Genomic DNA, 19,997 nt, shown 5'->3' on the forward strand with positions numbered 1-19,997 from the left:
CTCCCCCCGAAGTAGATATAAGTGATATAATACCAATGTTAATTATTCCCTTTACAAATTGTGTACACTCCTATATATGTAGTGCAGTTGCCATCCAGTAGATTGGTATTTATTTTCCCTATTTTGACACAGCTTCATTTTTGTTGAGATTGATGCAGGCTGGGGGGAGTGGGGGGGGAGGGGGTGGCGGGTGGAGGGGTCACTTTCCATTAAGTGTTGCAAGTTTTCTTGTGTGATCATTCCCAAACTCTCTTGTTAACTATCTATCTGCCCTTCTTGTCTAATGCTAATCTGATTCTTCCATTTGTTGTTGCTGGAAGTGTTTGCCACTTCAGGGACAATCAAGGATCGCTGGTGCAGGTACCATCTTTAAAGGCCATTGTGCACTGTGCTGGACAGCAACATGTCCAGCCCTTTGGCTGATGAAGACTGACAAGTATGTCAAACTGCCTGACTTTCTGTCTGCACCAAACTATTTGGCAAGACAGAAGTCCTGAGAGCCTTTAACCTGCATCTAAGGAGTCAAAACGTTGAAATACAAGACAAAAGAGGGATGCTGTGAGCTTCTAGTAGGTGCAAAGTGAGTTTCTGCTCAGAATAAGTGAGCAACCTGAGATGCCCCCTTGTAGACAAACAGGAGGCTGGAAGCACACAGTCAAGAGTGTGGTGCTGAAAGAGCACAGCAAACTAGGCAGCATCAGGAGGTGGAGAAGTGGAGGTGGCATGGTGGCTCACTGGATAGCCCTGCTGCCTCACAGCACCAGGGACCCAGGTTCGATTCCAGCCTCGGGCGATTGTCTGTGTGGAATTTGCACATTATCTTTGTGTCTGTGTGGGTTTCCTCCAGGTGCTCTGGTTCCCATAATCCAAAGATGTGCAGGTTAGGTGAATTGGTCATACTAAACTGCCCATAGTGTTCAGGAATGTGTATGTTCGGTACCTTAGTTAGGGGTAAATGTAGAGTAATAGGGTAGGGAAATGGGTCTGGGTTGGTTACTCTTTGGAGGGTCTGTGTGGTCTTGTTGATTCCACACTAGTGATTCTAAACAAAAGTCAATGTTTTGACTATAACCTTTCTTCAGCATGCTGCCTTCTCCAGTCCATGAGCTGGATGCCTGTCCCTGCTTGTAGAGTTCCTTGCTGCAGCTTTTCACACAGTGTGTACCAAAGTGGAGCAGAAATGTACTGTACATGGATTAGAGCTCTGCTATAAGGGTGTGAAGAGGTACATGCCGTCCATGGCCATGGGCAGCTATCCCCAAGACATTGTTGCTGGGTGTCCAAGATGGAAGTCTGGGGGAGTTAGTGGCAAGCTGGATCTGCCAGGTACACGCTCAGACTTAAATGTTTGGAATTCTTGGCATCTAGTTTTTATTTGCTAGGAGGGAGAATGGAATTTTGCATATTAATGAGGTGAGATTAGATAGCAATGAAGTGACATTGAGCAATTAACCCTGTAAACAAGTTTCTTGCTGCTCACTAATGAGAATATCTTCTCAATCCAGGGTTTGGTTGAAAAATGCAATTTATCAATCTTGACATTGAGAAAAGTCTTGCTCATAATTTTTGATATTTTTAATGAGATTTGCCAAAATTTCGCACCATTTCTCATATCATTCAGAACCTGGGAAGGTTCTGCCCAATGTGTATAGAAATACTTTGCAAGTATGACCCTAACCTTGGTACATCAATTCCTGAAAGATCTTTTCAGGTAACTGAAAGAAAGCATAGCTATTATTGCAATGAACTATTTTTGTGAATGTAAGTTTGCTCGCTGAGCTGGAAGGTTTGTGTTCAGACGTTTTGTCTTGTAGTTTTAAAAACCTGTGATTTTTGTGTGTTTAAAAAAAGATTTCTGTGACTCAGCAAGCACATGCAATGCGTGTTAGATTGAAATCTGATGATCATGGGATTTTTAAGTTCTGGCTATTTTGCATTCCAAAATCAATTTGAGGTTAAATACACCTTTATTTGTAGTGGTAACTGAATATTTATTGTGTTGTGTGCCTAAATATTTGTGACTTTCTTCAACAGGTGAGTGGGTCTGTTGAAGGTGTGAGAGTGGAATGTGCTCAGGAATTGAATCAGGTCTCTGACAGCAGAAAGTATGACTTTTCGTGGACATTTGCTTTTACTTGTGATGTAAGTTCAATAAGGGGGCTTTACAGGAAACTGTATGCAAGTGTGTTAAGTATGAATTGAATATTGTTACAAATAGCTAAAATCCAGGTGTAGGAATAAAAGCTGATTTGATAAATTAAGGATCTTGGTTATACCTAGCAATTGAGGGCTACAGTGGCCTTTGTATCGCTGAGCTTGAAAGCAAAAAATGTTTCGCTTTTAGTCGGTCTTCAGAACTTATGAAAATTGAGCTGTTCACATGAACAGGATATCAGTTTTCCTACTAACAAGGATTATGATTGCAATAATTTGACATCAAGAATTTAAGCACTACTTGTCATGAACTATCACTGTGCAAAATTCTGTGATTTTTTTTCTTGCAAGAATTGACTCCTTTCTGCACTGCAATTCCACAGACAGCAGAGCCCTGCTGAAAAGTACACCGGTGAACATGAAGCAAGAACAGTTTTCTTTTTATAATTGAGCAACTTGAATGTCCTGTCTAGATTGGTTACTGGTTGAAATACAAAAAGGATAGAAAATGGATCCCATTTTGAATTTCTTTTTTCCCCTCTTTATATCATATAGTGTACTTAGATTTTGTATGATTTGTAATTGAACACAAAATGTTAAGTGGAAAAATAAAATTGGTTTTGGTGTCAGAGATTTCTGCCATAAAGACTTAGGAGTTGTGTTCAGTCCAAGGCTGGAGGAATGCATCATTGTTCCGTTTCCACTACTCCATGGGTCACTTCTTTTCATTTTTCCACAAACTCTTTTTCCAGTTACAAAGAAGACCAATTAAGAATGCTATCTATATTAAGTTTTAGACAAGAAGATCTATCGACCAAGTTTTTAAATAAATATAATTCCATGTTTCTGATCAAAACCAAACCGATTCAATAAAGATGTAGTCATTGATTAACAGTGTGTAATATGCGTATAAATGCTTATCCCTCTAAGTATTCCTAAAACGTGCATGTAAACACACAGGCACTCTTCAGCAAAAGAGAAAAAAGGTCCCAGAATTTTCTGCAGGTTGGCTTTAAGAAAAAAACATTTTGGTCAATGGGTTATTCTTGAAAACAAAAGGATTAAGCATAAGATGCTCTGGAGTCTGTTGCTGTGGTGTTCTGGCATGTGTGGATACTTCACAGTTTTCCCTGAAGTCTGTAGATACAGCCTGATCAGGAAACAAAATTTTGAGATGTTAATTCAAATGCTGTCTCAAAAAAAATACATTTCACGGTGAACTGTTGATGAGAATTTCCTTTTCAGAAATAGGAGAAATCAGGTGGGCAGCATCTTCAGAGCAAGCTTTCCTCCAACTTAGCTTGCTGATGTTATTGTGTTATATCTCACAGTTAGAATGCTGTGTACCTTTGAGACATGTGTGTTTATCACTGTATTTTAGCATCTAACCTGATGGTATAAAGTTGTCAGAGTCTATCTTAAATACGTGAAAGTGAAGACTGCAGATGCTGGAGATGAGAGTCGAAGAGTGTGGTGCTAGAAAAGCAGAACTGGTCAGGCAGCATTCGAGGAGCAGGAGAGTTGATGTTTCAAGCATAAGCTTTTCATCAGGAATGAGGAGGTGGCCTAAGGCGTCTAAGAGATAAATGGGAGGGGCAGGGGTGAGGCTGGGGGAACGTAGCTGCGAATGCAATAGGTTGATGAATTTGGGGGTGAAGATGATAGATCAGAGAGGAGGGTGAAGTGGATAGGTGGGAAGGAAGATGGACAGGTGGGACAAGTCAAGAGGGCACTGTCAAGTTGGAAGGTTAGGTCTGGGAAAAGGTGGAGAGAGGGGAAATGAGGAAACTGGTGAAATGCACATTGATCCCATGTGGTTGGTCCCAAAGTGCAAAATGAGGCATTCTTCTTCCAGGTGTTGAATGGTAAATGGAGGAGGCCACGGGGTGGTGGGGTTGTTTTGTGCAAATGGGGTTATTTGAAGTAAAACAGGTTGGTGAAAGCATGCAACTCTTTGTAATCGAATAGCTAAATATTACCCCAGATGCTATGATATTCCTATTAGAAACTTTGTTTCTATTAGAAGCTGTAATAAATATTTGGTGCAAATTTTCAATACCACGTTACCCATACTTAGTTCTTATGTCTTGGGAGCTAACAAAAGTATTATCACAATGGGTGTAAATACGCTGCTGGAGGTAATGCCCACACCCTGGTTGGCAGTTGACATCACAAGCTTTCTTCTACATCAGCTGTTTTTTAGCAGGCTTTCCTTCAGTTGATTCAGATAAAAAAGGAACCTCTACAATCCAGTCACCGTTCAAAACAACTACAACAGGCTCTACAGCAAAGCAGCAGCTATCACCAGCAAAACATTCACTGTCCATAACTGAACTTCTAATGATCTCTTTTAAAGAAACCTTTCCAAGTATGACCACAAAACTGGATAAAGGTTCTTTTTATCGACAATCCTTTATGTCTTAAGTTCTACAAAAATATTAAATATAAAGTATCTTTGCAACAGTTGGGACATAATAAATAAGGTCCAACATTGCTACCATTGGAATGTATAACTACAATTTACAAAAGCTATATTTAATCTAAATATGGAGCTAAGAATGTTTGGTAGAAATAATTGGCAAGGAGAAGTAAATTTTTTGGATCTAACATGTGTAAGCATGAAATTTTTAAATGTGTTACAAATGAATGTTGTCAAATTCATAATTTTGTTATGCTGTCTTTATTAATTGCTTAAAAACTAGAAGCAGTCAAAAAAATTGTTTCTTTTTTCAAAAGTAGCTTTGATGTTGAAGGTTTCCAAAGAGGATATAAACAATTTTCTGTTCTGTGTGAAGTTGTTGTAACCAAGTCCTTTTTTGTTTTCCAACAGCCTCCACGGTTACTCGATCATGTTGCATTTCTGATTAATGCCTACACACCATGTTTCCACATTGCTTCCATTGCTGCTGGTGACTCAGATAGTCTCCATCCATATTCCATATCGACCAAATGTCAAGAGTGGAGTCAACACTCGAGTGGTCAGAATAGGATGGAGGAACGTGTTTACGAAATTGTAGTCAAATTTTCTGTAGAAGTCTTTGGAAATTTTCAGCAAACCATATTTTTTGACTTCGGATCTGAGCCAGTTTTGATGCAGACAGTTACAGTGTCTACACTGTCAGATCAAGGTATTTAGTTGTTTTTATATTTTGCATTTGTCCAAATAAGGTGAAAGATATTTCTGCAATTGCAGAAAATATAATCATGATGAAACAAGGAAAATTATTAATCAGTAAAGCAGAGCTTGTTTTTTTTTAATTGTGAGAAACAATTGAAGATGGTTTTATCGTAATATATATTGTGAAGGTTTTGAATGTCAGCTTCTCAGCTTGATAGAGTGGTAAGAAGCAAAACTATTCCATTGATTTAAATAGATTTCTTTGACAGGTACAGAAGCACTGCTACTGCATCAGCAGCAATCCCTTACAACATCACAACGTTGGGATTCAACGTGCAAGCAAGTGGTTGATTTTCGACCTCAAGAGCAGTCTGATCTTGATCTGACACTACTAGTGACCTATCAAATTCCTGCTGCTGCTGACCAGTTGTTCACCCGGTCAGTTCTGGACAAAGCTTTGAACCGACACAACTATCATTCTCGCTTTCATGACCTTCTTTACATTGAGGAAAATGCACAAAATAAAGAGATAAGCAAGTAAGGGCTTTTTATGTTTGTAGTTTCTGGGAAAGCAGAAGATATATTGCATTTTGGTAAAACAAACAAGGATAGGAGTTATGCAATTAAAAGTAGGGCCTTCGGTAGTGTTATAGAACAGAGATACCTCGGGGTTCAAGTACATAATTCTTTGAAGTTTACGTCACATATAATATGGTGGTTTAGTAAGTGATTAGCACACTTGCCTCTACTTTTCAGACCTTTTTGAGTAAAGAAGATGAGACATTATGTTGAGGTTGAACAGGACTTTGGAGTATACTGTACAGTTCTGGTCGTCCTGTTATAGGAAAGATATTATTAAGCTAGAGAGGGTTCAGAAGAGGTGTACCAGGATATTGTCGGATATGGAGGGTTTGAGTTATAAGATGTTAGATACTTTTTTCACTGGAATATAGGAGGTTGAGGGGTGACCTTAGAGAGGCTTATAAAACCATAAGGGGTATAGATAAGGTGAATGGCAGGTGCATTTTCCCCAGGGTGGGGAATTTCAAGACTAGGAAACATATTTTTAAGGTGAGAGGAGAAAGATTAAAAAAAAACATGAGGGCAATTTTTTTTACACAGAGCAGTTCGTGCCTGGAATGAACTCAGACGAACTGGTGGATGCATGTACAATTAAAATGTTGAAAAGACATTTGGATAAGTACATGAACAAGGAATGTTTGGAAGGATGTGGGCCAAACACAGGCAGGTGGTTCTAGTTTAGTTTGGGATTATGATTGGCATGGACTGGTTGGACCGAAGGGTCTGTTTCCGTGTTATTTGACTCAATGCCGCGGCTTCTGCTGAAATGTAGAAAATATACGTTGACAAATCATATACAACCTGATCCCTTATCCTAGGATTGTTGGACTCCAGGTTACTCCAGAAAGTCATCAAAATTTCATCAGTAAATTTTATATTCCTTTCCTATTTTCTTTTGTCGCATTTTCTCACATTCTCTCCATTGACCTAGTCCTGCAACTACATGCTGACCACTCCACTGTGAGCCTCTGTTGTTAGGCTATTTAAATTGGAAGAGCTGAACACTGGTATTAAGTTGTTGGTGGACAATTTTGTTGCCTTTGGTAAATCTCCTTGACACAAGATGTTGATGGTAATTGTAGTCACTCGATTATAGACCATGCTGATTTTTTTTTAACGTGTGCAAACTCAGGACCTTTTAAACTGGCTCAGCTACATATACAGTATACTGACAGCTAGCATCTAAAATCTTTTTTCTGTCCAGCTACATTTAAAATTACAGAAAACTATGCCAAGAGTGCATTCATTTTGAACAGTTTGAAAATTTGTTATGGGCAACGTGTTAACTGTCTGCATCTGTACTTGCTGTTGATAGTTAATCTTTGATTCAATCTGCAAAGTGTCTTTGTGCAGTTAGCTGATGAGGTGAAGATGAGATCAGGTTTGCTTGTGGGTCCCAATAATTGAATAGTTGGATATCATTGCATGCATACATTAAAATATTTTTCCTGAGAAAGGTATTGTGAATACTTATTTACTTTGATGAAACTTGGACATCATTGGTGAGACCAACATTTTTATTTTCCATCCCTTATTATTGTTGAACTAATAGACATCCTAGGTCATTTCAGAGGCAGTTAAGAGTCAACTGCATTGGTATGGTTCTGGAGTTGCATGTAGGCCAGACCAGGTAAGATGGTAGATTTCATCTATACATGAATTGGTGCACTGGATATGTTTTTATGACTGTGATACTTTCATAGTCACTATTATGGAGACAAAGCTTGCAAGTGGAATTTAAATACTACTGTGGTGGGATTTGAAGTAGTGTCCCCAATTGCTTCTGAATTGCTAGTCTAATAATATTACCACTAAATTGCCATCAGAAACAGATGGATCTTAAGCAAAGAAGGCAAAGAAATGAAAATTAATTTAAATAAAGACTTTCTTAAAATCTCAAACAATGATGAGCCATTTAGGTTTTCTGTGACACTATTGAAATCTCACTGTTGAAATTCTACCGAGTACATTAGATTCATCCATTATCCTCTATATCCCTTTGGAGGGAACAGGATGCAGGAAATATTATGTTGGTGAATTTAAAAAAGAAAATTGTTCCTTAATTGGTTTAAAGTTTCTCCTCTTTGTACTAGGTTTAATGTCAAAGCAAATTTGCACATAACGACATCGTATGTGGTTCCTGGCAATCATGGTGCTGCTCGGCATGTTCAGAATGGTCAACTATTTGCTTGTGTTTTGTTGAATGATACTGTGATAACCAAAGACACTGCTGTGGGAAGACTGGTAATGGAAAAAGTCACGAGTGTTCTGCTGATTCCACTCAGCAAAAAAAAGGGTCTTGGATCAAATCAGGGAAATAAAGAAAAAGTGTACGAAGTCCTTGTGGAAGATCGGTCCAGGGAGTGTATGTTGCTGAGGCTTTCCAAAGAGTGCTGTGAGGATCTGAAGCTTCGACCAGAGAGAGACATAGAGGCAAGTTTCTATGAATTAGTGTGATTGTGTCTTAGAGACATTATCTTTGACCAAATATTTTCTAGTCCCACAAAGTTTGAATTGAGAAATTCAGCTTGTCGATTGGAAAACCCTAAGATCTCTGAAGTAATGCCTGCCTCCCTTTCGACTCATTTAACAGAATTGAACAGCAAATATAAAAAGCAGGATATTAGTAGAGTATTTTCTTCAGCATTCATTTGTGAAATTAATTATAAATTATTTACATTTGATGTTATTTAAAAATAATGTGTTGCAACTCGCTGCAAGGGTGGTTATCAGCCTGATTTGACACGGTTATCTATTAATTAGTAATCTTTAAGTTACCTAATCAGACCTTCTTCGCTGAATGTGTGGTCTGTTCACCACTTCCATGGCTTAAGACTATCAGAGGACTGCCACTTTCTGCTCAATAATTGACTCTTCTGCTCCGCGCATGCTGTCTGACCGGCTGAGCTTTTCCAGCACTACACTCTTTGACACTGACTTGTACTTGACTGACTTAGGCATAAAACAAGAAGTTATTAGGAGCAGAATTAGGCCATTTGCCCCTTAGTGTCTGCTCCACCATTTGATCATGGCTGATATGTGTCTCAAGCACATTCTCTTGCCTTCTCCCTTTTATTTTTAACCCCTTTATTAGTCAAGAATTTGTCTATCTCTGTCTTAAATACACTCAATGGCTTGGCTTTCACAGCTTTCTGCAGCAATGATCTCCACAGGTTCACCACCCTCTAGCTGAAGAAATTCCTCCTCCTCTCAGTTGCAAAGGGTTGTCCCTTCGCTCTGCGCCCTCAGATTCTACTCTATCCCCCCTATGAAAAAAAATCTTCTCCACATCCATCCTATCTGGGCCTGTCAGCATTCTGTAGACTTCAAAGAGATTCCCCCTCATCCTGCTAACCTCCATTGAGTAAAAACCCAGAGTTGTCAACTGCTCCTCAAATGACAAGTCCTTCAACCGGAGAATCATTCCTGTAAACCTTGAAAGCCAGCTTTCCTTGGATATAGGAAAACTGCTTTCAATATTACAGATGCGGTCTGACCAGAACTTTTTACAGCCTCAGCAATACATGTCTGCCCCTGTATTGTAGCCCTGTCAATATTAATGCTAACATTTCATTTGCCTTCCTAACTGCCAACTGAATCTGAATGCTAACCTTAAGAGAACCCTGCAATTGGATGCCAAAGTCCCTTTTTTTGCTTCAGATCTCCAACTTCATTTTCCACTTAGAAAATAGTCTATGTCTATTCCAATCAAAGTGCAAAACCTCATGTTTTCCTATGTTGCATTTCATTTGCCACTTCTTTGCCCACTTGGCTAGTCTGTTGGAGTCCCTCTGCAGCCTCTTGCTACCTCAACACTACTTGTCTGTCCATCTATATTTGTGTCATCTGCAAACTTAGCAATAATGTCCTCCATTCCTTTGTCCAGATTGTTAATGTATAAAGTGAATAGTTGTGGTCTCAACACTCACCTCAGTGGAACTCCAATAATCACTGGCTGCTCTCCAGAAAAAGACCCCTTTATCTCCACTCTCGACCTTCTGCAATCAGCCAGTCCTTCATCCATGCCAGCACATTGTCCCTAACACCGTGAACCCTTTATCTTATTTAACAGCTTCCTGAGCAAGACCTTGTCAAAGGCTTCTGGAAATCCAAATAGATTATGTTCACTGGCTCTCCTTTGTCTAATTTGCACATTACCTCTTCAAGGAGTACTATCAGAACTGTCAGTCATGCCCTCCCATGCTGACTCAGCCCTATTTTACCATTCACTTCCAAATATTGCACAATCTCCCACATTAATGGACTCCAAAATCTGAGCAACAACCAAGGTTAGGCCAATCAGCCTATAATTTCCCATCTGCTTCCTTCCTTTCTTACATTAGCCATTTTCTAGTCCTCTGGAATCCTCCCTGACTCTAGCGATTCCTGAAAGATTGCCACCAGTGCCTCGACAATAGTCTCAGCTATCTATATCCTGGGATATTGTCCATCTGGGTGATGAATCCACCTTAGAGCTTCCAGTCTCCTTAGAACCTTCCCTTTAGTGATGGCCACTATTCTCACCCCTGTCTCTGACTCTTTTTGAAGTTCTGTTATGCTACTGGTGTCTTCCACTGTGAAGACTGACACAAAGTACCTATTCATTTCCTCTGTCATTTCCTTGTTCCCCATTACTACTTCTCCAGGTTCATTTTCCAGTGGTTCAATGTCCAACCTTGCCTTTTTCTTACCTTTTATTTATCTAAAAATCTCTTACAGTCTTTTATATTACTAACCATTTCACCAGCATATTTCATCATTCCTTTCCATTGCTTTTTGAATTGTTGTCTGCTGATTTTTAAAGGATTCCCAATCCTCTGGTTTCCCATTAAACTTCACCATATTGGATGCTTTCCCTTTTGCTTTTAAGCTGTTCCTTACATCTCTTGTCAGCCAATGTTGCCTCTTCCTCCCTTTCGTGTATTTTTTCTTTGTTTGCATGAATTTCTGCTGTGCCTTCCTGCCAACATGAAATTCTTGCCATTGCTGCTCCACTATCTTCCCTGCTCGGCTCCCCTTCCAATCAACTCTGGCCAGCTTCTCTCTCCTGTCTTTGTACTTAACTTTACTGAATTGTAATTCTCCTGCCACCGCAAGAAGTGCAAGACCTGCACCCACACCTCCCCACTTACCTCCGTCCAAGGTCCCAAAGGATTCTTCCACATCCGGCAGAGATTTACCTGTACTTCCACACATGTCATCTACTGTGTTCATTGCTTATGATGTGGTCTCCTCTACGCTGGGGAGATGGGGCACCATCTTGTGGAACGTTTCAGAGCAGACCTCTGGGACCCATGCACTAAACATCTCCACCATTCGGTGGCCAAATACTTTAACTTCTCCTACCATTCCTCCAAGGACGTGCAAGTCCTAGGCCTCCTCCATCGCCAAAGCCTAACCATCCGATGCATGGAGGAAGAATGCCTCACCTCTCGCTTGGGGGGCCCCCAACCACATGGGATCAATGTGGATTTCATCTTTCTTCATTTCCCTCCCCCGCCATCTTATCCCAGGTTCAACCTTCCAACTCAGCACCACCCTCTTGAACTGTCCCACCTGTCCATCTTACTTCCCACCTATCCGCTCCATCCTCTGCTCCGACTTATCGCCTTCACCCCCACCTTCATCTACATATCGCATTCCCAGCTGCCTACCACCCCAGCAGGACCCCCCCTCCCATTTATCTCTCAGCTCCCTTGGGCCACAGGCCTCATTCTTGCTGAAGAGCTTATTCTCGAAACGTCGATTCTCCTCAGATGCTGCCTGTCTGGCTGTGCTTTCCCAGCACCACACTCTTCAACTCAATTGTAATACCGTTACATCTGATTCAAGCTTCTCCCTTCCAGACTGCAAGATAAATTCTAGCATATTATGGTCAGTGTCCTTTAGGGGTTTCTTCACCCTAAGCTCCCTATTCAAGTCTGCCTCACTACACATCACCAAATCCAGAATTGCCTGTTCCCTAATGGGCTGTAACACAAGCTGCCCCAAGGAATCACCTTATAGACATTCTACAAATTTGTTTTCTTGATATCCATAACCAACTTATTTTTCCCTGTTTACCTGCATGTTGAGGTCCCCCATGATTATTGTAATAGTTTCTTACATACCTTTTCTATCTTTTGATTTATTTTCTGCCTCACATCCTGATTACTGCTGAGAGGTCTGTTCATAAATCCCATCAGAGCCTTTATACTTTTGTGGTTCTTCAGCTCTATGCACACAGATTCTACACCTTCTGAATCTATATTGCTTCTTGCTATCAATTTGATTTCATGTCGTATTAACAAGGCAACTTTGCTTTCTCTGCCAATCTGCCTGTCCTTTTGATTGGACGCATATCCTTAGATATTTAGTTCCTAAACCTGATCCTTTATAGGCATGTCTGTGTGACGTCCACAACATCGTACCCACCAATTTCAATCTATGCTATAAGCTCATTTACCTTTGTTTGTATATTGTGCGTATTCTAGTTAAATTCTGACTTTTTTCATACTCTGTCCTATTACTTGTTCTGGAAACTTGAATAACCTTTGCTGAGCACTCCTCCCCTTTAACTTTTTCAATAATTTTGTTTATAAAACTGGTTTATTTAATTTTGAAAAGGGTGGTGCTGGAAAAGCCCAGCAGGTTGAGCAGCATCCGAGGAGCAAGAGAGTCGATGTTTCGAGAATAAGTCTTTCATCAGCCCTTCATCATTCCGAAATGTCGACTCGCCTGCTCCTCGGATGCTGCCTGACTTGCTATGCCTTTTCAGTGCTACCCTTTGCGACTCTGACTCTCCAGCACTGCAGTTCTCATTTTCTCCTGGTTCGTTCAATTTGTTGATTGCTGCTGTATGGTTGCAAGTTATATAAAACACTTCGTTTATGAATGGCAGTAAAATTCTTTGAGTTTTACCCGTAGCTCATTGATCATATATCACCTTTTTAAAAGAAATTGAGCAAATTATGAAGGATTTCCTGTGCATGGCTTTTATATTGTATTCCACTTGGTAGTGATTACTATTTTGCAATTTTTACATCCTAGCATTTGATTTAAATTTGCATGATGTAATATTTCTGCAAGTGCAATAGTATTGTAAAGTCATAAGGGCTCATGAATCCATGCTAGCAGCAAGTTCCAGGGCATTACTTCTCATTGTACAAACATAAGTTCTTGACATGGCCCCTTTCATGTCTTGTCCAAAACCTTAATGCAAGGATGAGGAGAGACTGATTTATTAGCTGAAGAAGAAATTAAGAAATTAATAAAAATGAATGTATTGAGGGAGCCTAGTCATAATGTGTAGCCAGTACAAATTAATTGTTAAGTTTTACTCTTGAATATTTTGGAGTTAAGTGCTGAAGTTACTGACATACCTTAAAGTATATTCTATATGATATTTACATGGTATTGATGGGAGCAAAGTAATTTGAGGTAAAAGGTGTTTTATATCCCCTTTCACCATAGATTATCGGTAAATACCAGTTTTGCTGACTGCAGGAAAATCACCTCATTAACTGCTGTTGTTTTGTAACGTGCTCAGCATTCTGTTCTTTTCTTTAGTTTTTCTCTGGTATTTGCTGTATTGCACAAATTATCAAAACCCCAAGGTTTTGATAGTATGTACCTCATTGAGTGCTGTATTACTTGATACCAAATTGGTGGGCTCATGCCAGTCACGGATTACTTAACAGAAGGAAATGGTCAAAGCATTGCTGCTTTGAGTCAGTAAGATTGAAAATTAGTTTTTATTATGTCAAATAATACATTTCATTGCAGCATTTTGCTCCAATGATATTGTGGCCTGTACTTTTGATTACCATCTTGCTTTGAATACTGTACATCAGGGGTGGCATGGTGGCTCAGCAGTTAGCACTGCTACTTCACAGCACCAGGGTCCCAGGTTCGATTCCAGCCTTGGGCGACAGTCTATGTGTGCATTTTCCATGTTTGCACATTCTCCCTGTGTCTGCGTGGGTTTTCTCTGGGTGCTCTGGTTTCCTCCCACAGTCCAAAGATGTGCAGGTCAGGTGAATTGACCATGCTAAATTGTCCATAGTGTTAGGTTCATTAGTCAGAAGGAAATGTGTCTGGGTGGGTTACTCTTCGGCAGGCCGGTGTGGATTGGTTGGGCCAAAGGGCCTGTTTCCACATTGTAGGGAATCTAATCTAAATCTAATCACTGTGGTCAAGAAGTAGCCATATCAAGTTGTTGACATCTAATGGAATAGTATAGTGGAATTCCAACCCAACACTTAGCTTCCCATGCTGTTTCCTGTCACTCTTGTCTATTCATTGCAATCTTCTGCCAAGTGCAGCAAATTGAGGATAATTCATTTCTCTAATGTACCAGGACCTCAAAACTGTCCCTCAATCCACCCTTATTGATGTACAAACTAATCTGCAACATATGACTTCTGTCTTGATGTAGCTTGAAAGCTGATTACAACTTATAAAAAACCACAAGCCAGCACTTCACAGAAGATCAAATGCAGAAGATGCTTGCATTTAATCTTTTGCTAAATTCAAAATCAGCATTAAGCAACATTAAAACATATATGGCGGATATAAGCAAAAGCACAGGAATATGTCCAGGCTGTTTTTCAGCATTTTCTCCACTTACCTAAATATCATAAAATCCTTACAGTGCAGAAGCAAGTCATTCAGCCCATCGAGTCCACATGGATCCTCTGAAGAACATCCCACCCAGACCCAATTTCTTACCTTAACCCTGTAACCCTGCATTTCCCGTGGCTAATCCACATATCTTACATATTCCTAGACACTATGGGCAATTTAGATAGCCAATCCACTGACTTGCACATATTTAGATTGTGAGAGGAAACCAGAGCACCTGGGAGGAAACTGTCACTGATATGAGGAGAATGTGTAAACTCCACACAGGATTAAATAAGCAGTTTTGCTGACTGGAGGAGTATCTCCTTATTAACTGCTGTTGTTTTGTGATGTGCTCAGCATTCTGTTCTTTATTTTTTGCTGTATTCCACAAATGATCAAAAACCCAAGATTTTAGTAGTATGTACCTCACTGAGTGCTGTGCTGTCCCTAGAAACCTATCAATCTTTGTCATGAATCTACCCAATGATTATGCTGTCACTTCCCCTGGGGTAGAGATTTTCAAAGATTCATGCTCCCCAGAAACTCCTTTTCTTTTCAGTCCTAAATTGATTGCCTTTTATTCTGATTCTGGATGTTTCCCTCTTCCCCACCTCATCTCCAACCAGGATAAACCTCTTTTCTGCATTATGTTTACTCTTTTCAAGAATCTCGAGAGTTTCAATGCAATCACCTCTCATTCTACTAAACTTTACAGAAAGTAGGTTTAATCTCATCAATTGATCCTCTTAGGGTAGTCCTGGCATCCCAAAGATTCACCTTGGGAACTTCTTTTGTGCTCCCTCGATGAAAAGGACACACCCCACTCAGGTAAGGGGTCCAAATTTAAACACAATATTCCAGGTCTCATCAAGGTTGTCTCCAATTGAAAGAATGCATATTTACTCCTAGGATATGGGTACTTAATGCAAAAATGGAAAATTTGTGGTCACCTAGGAAACATGGAATATATAACGACTGGATGCCTGATTCACAGATAAAAAAACAATTCACTTTTTTATTCCTGATGTAATCACAATTGTTACTGTACAACTACATCAGTCATAAGAAAATGTGAACTGCAAAAACGTCTAGAATGGTAGTGATGGGTCACCAGTAGTAGTAGTATCCAACTTAGTTGGTCATGAAAACTAAAATTGAAGAGTATTTCTCCCTTCATTTTGCTTGTTATAGAATGGTCATATATTGGGTAACACTCTCATGTATTGGTTGCATGAGCTTTCTCAGAATCTATTGTTTCTTTAACACTTTTAAATTGCTTATTAGTCTCTTGGTTCATCCAACAGGTGGAGCTTCAGTTTCAGTTGAACCGTTTGTCTCTCTGTGAGATGCACCTAGCATTGGATAATCTGAAAGACTGCAGCCTGGTGTCCCCAGATGTTTCTTCTCTTCTAACGCTTGATTTGCCAGATAGGTATGGAACTCTTTTCTTTCCCCAGTCGCCACCAAATGCAGTGGTTTTCCAAATAACCTATTAACATTTGTACTTAATGATTTGAAATGCTGTTGGAGGTGCTGGGGTAGGAGAAGGAAAAACAAAACTGACGAAATCAAAATTATAATGACTCTTGAATCAGCAACCTTTAAGGCTATTTTAAAAAAAAGTAGTGGCGTGGATTATAAGATTCTCAGAAAATGCTGGAAGGATCCTGCTTTGGCTAGGAGAATGGACCAATAACCAGAAAGGAAATTGTTCCCTACAAATCTGTTAGTTATAGTTGTGTTAGTTTGTGGACAGCCTTGCAATTATACTTTACAGGTAAGAACTGACAATTAATCTTTCATTCACTTTAGTATTTTGGAGAAGTAATAGCTCACTCATAGGTGCTTTCCTATTCTTGTTCTTAAGTCACAGTAACTATACCCACTTTGGCTTGTGATCACTGCTGGTTTTGACTATTTTTAATCTGGTCTTTCCTCACATTCAAAGTTGTTGCAAGTTAGCTGTTGGATCTTTTCTCCCTGTAAAGTATAAACAATCTGTTTATGGCCTCTGATAGTTTTACAAGATGAAATAAGTTTTTTTTGCTGTTCTTCTATTTGTTGGACTGGTGAAGGAGAATTTAGACAAGAGTCATATTGCATTTTTCAGATATGGGTTTTGTAATTGTTACTGAAATGGGACTGTGTGGAAACCTTGTGAAGAGGCATTTTTTTTGTTCTGAAATCCTTGTGAAGCGTATTGAAAACACTATATAAAATGCATATTATGGCTGAAATACGTTGAGAATATTGGCATGGTACTGAATAGAGAAATTGACATTTAAATATTTTCTTTTGCATACAATATTTTTCTTATTTCATAGCTATTAATTTTTTTCTATGCTGTAGATATGAAGCAAAAGCACAATTTTCAAACTAATGATTTTCAATTTTGTCTCTCAGGGACTGGGAAAAGCAGCTGGACCCTAGGCTAAACTCCAAACAGAGGAAAGCAGCTAGTATTATTACAGCTCCCATATTGTTCAGTCTACCACCGATTCTTCTGACTGGGCCGTGTGGCACTGGAAAAACCTTCACTTTGGCACATGCAGTCAAACAATTGGTGAAAGACCCTGACAAAAGGTAGAGTGAAGTTGATGGATGGACCTAAAAAAAATTGCAAAAATTCTCCAGACTTTTGATGTATGACTGTACAATTAGGCACAAGCTGAAGAATTTTAGAATTGTGTCAGTCGCCTTAATGACTAGATAAAGGAGGTATTTCCAAATGTTTTTCCATTCACAGCACAAATTTTTTTTCCTAGTCTATTCTGTTTGCAGATGGTGACTTTTTCTGGCATATGGTAAATAGCTGCTTATTAAATATTACCCCAAGTATCTGCTTCAAATGTGTGAGGCTGCACTTGCAGTATTGGTTGGTTATTTGCTTTTGCAGGAGTTGACTGCTGATAATCTATTATATTAGAAGTATGGATGTTCTGGTAGGGATTAACATGTAATGAAGCTGAGTGGGACTCAAGGTAATGTACATGATTCCTCTCTGACCATGAGTTGTTGAAGTTAATTGTGGCCATGCTAGCATTCCAACTGAGACTAGCTGCTTGAAAGGAGACAAAAAAATGATGTATCTGGTCTGCATAGCTCAGCTCCACGTCATACATTTACTGACTGAACTATTGTAGTTAAATCTTTGTGGCCAAAAGTATTCCTGATATTTCAGATGTTTTACTATATGGCATTGGGGGAATGGGAGAGAGAGAGAGAGATTTTCATTTTTACAATGGTTTTCCATTTGTGTTTCCTCCAGTCTCAGGATTCTGTTCTGTACTCATTCTGATACTGCAGCAGACAATTTTATAAAGGACTACCTCGTTCCTATGTTTGAAAATGATGCCAGTAATCTTACACTTCTCAGGTGAGGATACTATTCACTTAAACATAAGTGACATTTTGTTAATTTATGACCTCAAAGAAGTTGATATATATTTAACCATTCCTGCCCAATATTTAACAGATCTGTGATATGTTCAATTGGAATTGGTGATCAGTGCTGTTTTCCGAGAGGTAAGACAAAGCGAGCTATAATAGGAGGGATAAAATAGCAAGGTGGTAACGTCAGTGGATGAGTAAAACAGAGGTATAAGCTAATGCTGTGGAGACACTGATTCAAGTCCCATCATAACTGTTGGTGGAATTTAAATTCTACCACTAATCCAGGAATTTAAATTCAATTAACTAATAAAATCTGGAACTAAAAATCTGCTTTAGAAATGATCATGAAATCATCATCAATTGTCATAAAAAAATCTAATTGGCTAATGTCCTTTAGGAAAAGAATCTTATGATCTTACCTGATCTGGCCTGCAGTCCCATAACAATCTAGTTGATTCTTACCTACCCTCTGAAATGGCCTAGCAAGATACTCCGTTTAGGGGCATTGAGGTAACATGCCATGAAAAATAATGAAATAGAATAAATGCATGGAGTGTTTTTTCCCAGGGATGGGGAGTTGAAAACTCGAGGGCATAGGTTTAAGGTAAGAGGAAAAGATTTAAGAAGGACCTGAAGGGCAACTTCTTCAAGCAGAGAGTGGTGCATATGTGGAGTGGGTTGCCAGAGAAAGCAGTTGAGGCAGGTACAATAGCAACATTTTAAAAAAATTTCGATAAGTACATGGATGGGAAGGGTTTAGATGGATATGGACCAAATATGGGCAGTTGGAACTAGCTGAGTGGACACCATGGTCAGCATGGACTAATTTGGAGTGTGGTGCTGGAAAAACACAGCAGGTTAGCAGCACCGGAGTAGCAGGAAAATTGACGTTTCAGGCAAAAGTCCTTCATCAGGTTTTTGTCCGAAATGTTGATTTTCCTGCTCCTCGGATGCTGCCTGACCTCCTGTGCTTTTCTAGCACCACACTCTCAACTCTACTCTCCAGCATCTGCAGTCCTCACTTTTGCCAATGAACCAGTTTGGGCTGAAGGGCCTGTTTGCATGCTGTATTACTCTGTGACTCAATGACGCTTAAAAACTATTGTCATGATTCTCTCACAGGAACTGTCTGTTTAAATTAATTTCTTGTACTTTCATGAGTCTTTTGGATTTTTCAATTTGTCAATCTATTTACTTGGTATTTGTAAAGCCACGATAATTCAATGGTTTGTTATGGTGTGCTTCAACCATTAAGATTTACTTGCTGGCCAAACATACTGATCCATTGTGTAGGGAACTTGATAGGGAATACTGTACTTACATTAAAACACGGAATTGTACCCTTTTTGTAAACACAATAATGGCTTAATATGTATTGTTTGTATCACCTTGGTGCAGATGTGTTTTTGTGGATCCGATTTTCTTAATTTGAATATATTCCTTATGGCTAACTCAATTATTTAACTCAAATGTATTTGAGCTGTATGATAGAATTTTACACAGAACATATTCAGCCTACTTTTCTTCCACTCTTTAAGAAAGCTAAGCAATTTGTCCTAGTCTTCCCTTCACCTTACACAACCATTTTTCTTTACTCTTTTCAAGTTTTTAATTCTAGTTTTTGAAACTTAAGTTTGAACGTGCTACTGGTTTAATTCAATCACAAAAAAAAACTTACAGGCAAATAAAACCTCTCTTCAACTCTCTTCTGATTCTTTTGCTAATTGTTATGTATTTGTCATCTGATTAAAACTCAACCTTCTGTTCTAGAATCTATCACAAAACCAAAAATGTGAAAACTGTGCATCCCACAGTACAGCGCTATTGTCTACTTGCTCGGAACCAGTCTGCATTCCTGCTGCCAAGGAAAGAAGACATACTCAAGTGTCAGGTGGTTGTGGCAACTGTGAGTTCATCAAAATACCTCTGTTGTGCTGACCTCCTACATGGTACGTTTACTCTGAACTCTGAATTTCTAATATACTCTATGTCCAGTGTGTTACTTCCATACTTGTTTCTCTACCACTAGAGGTCCTTCTAATACTGTTTTTAAAAAAAGCAAGCCAGTCAAAGCCTGTAAGGGAAGTGACTCTTTCCCACAAGTGAGCATGGTCCAGTGGAAAACCAGCCCCACAAGTGAGAATAA

At 39.3% G+C, this 19,997-nt stretch overlaps 1 protein-coding gene across 3 annotated transcripts in view; it reads left to right on the forward strand.

Annotated features, from left to right (window-relative positions):
• LOC140464275 (probable helicase with zinc finger domain) overlaps nt 1-19,997 on the forward strand; it is a 444,481-nt gene that overhangs the window by 56,796 nt on the left and 367,688 nt on the right. For all 3 annotated transcript variants that reach the window (XM_072559139.1, XM_072559141.1, XM_072559140.1), the window contains 8 exons: nt 2,035-2,142; nt 4,985-5,282; nt 5,542-5,809; nt 7,948-8,287; nt 15,763-15,890; nt 16,862-17,041; nt 17,727-17,834; nt 19,622-19,800. In XM_072559139.1, coding sequence (XP_072415240.1) covers nt 2,035-2,142; nt 4,985-5,282; nt 5,542-5,809; nt 7,948-8,287; nt 15,763-15,890; nt 16,862-17,041; nt 17,727-17,834; nt 19,622-19,800 — 1,609 coding nt within the window. The remainder of the gene's footprint in view (nt 1-2,034; nt 2,143-4,984; nt 5,283-5,541; nt 5,810-7,947; nt 8,288-15,762; nt 15,891-16,861; nt 17,042-17,726; nt 17,835-19,621; nt 19,801-19,997) is intronic.

The sequence above is a fragment of the Chiloscyllium punctatum genome, chromosome 40 (genome assembly GCF_047496795.1).
Source record: "Chiloscyllium punctatum isolate Juve2018m chromosome 40, sChiPun1.3, whole genome shotgun sequence".
NCBI classification, from domain to species: domain Eukaryota; kingdom Metazoa; phylum Chordata; class Chondrichthyes; order Orectolobiformes; family Hemiscylliidae; genus Chiloscyllium; species Chiloscyllium punctatum.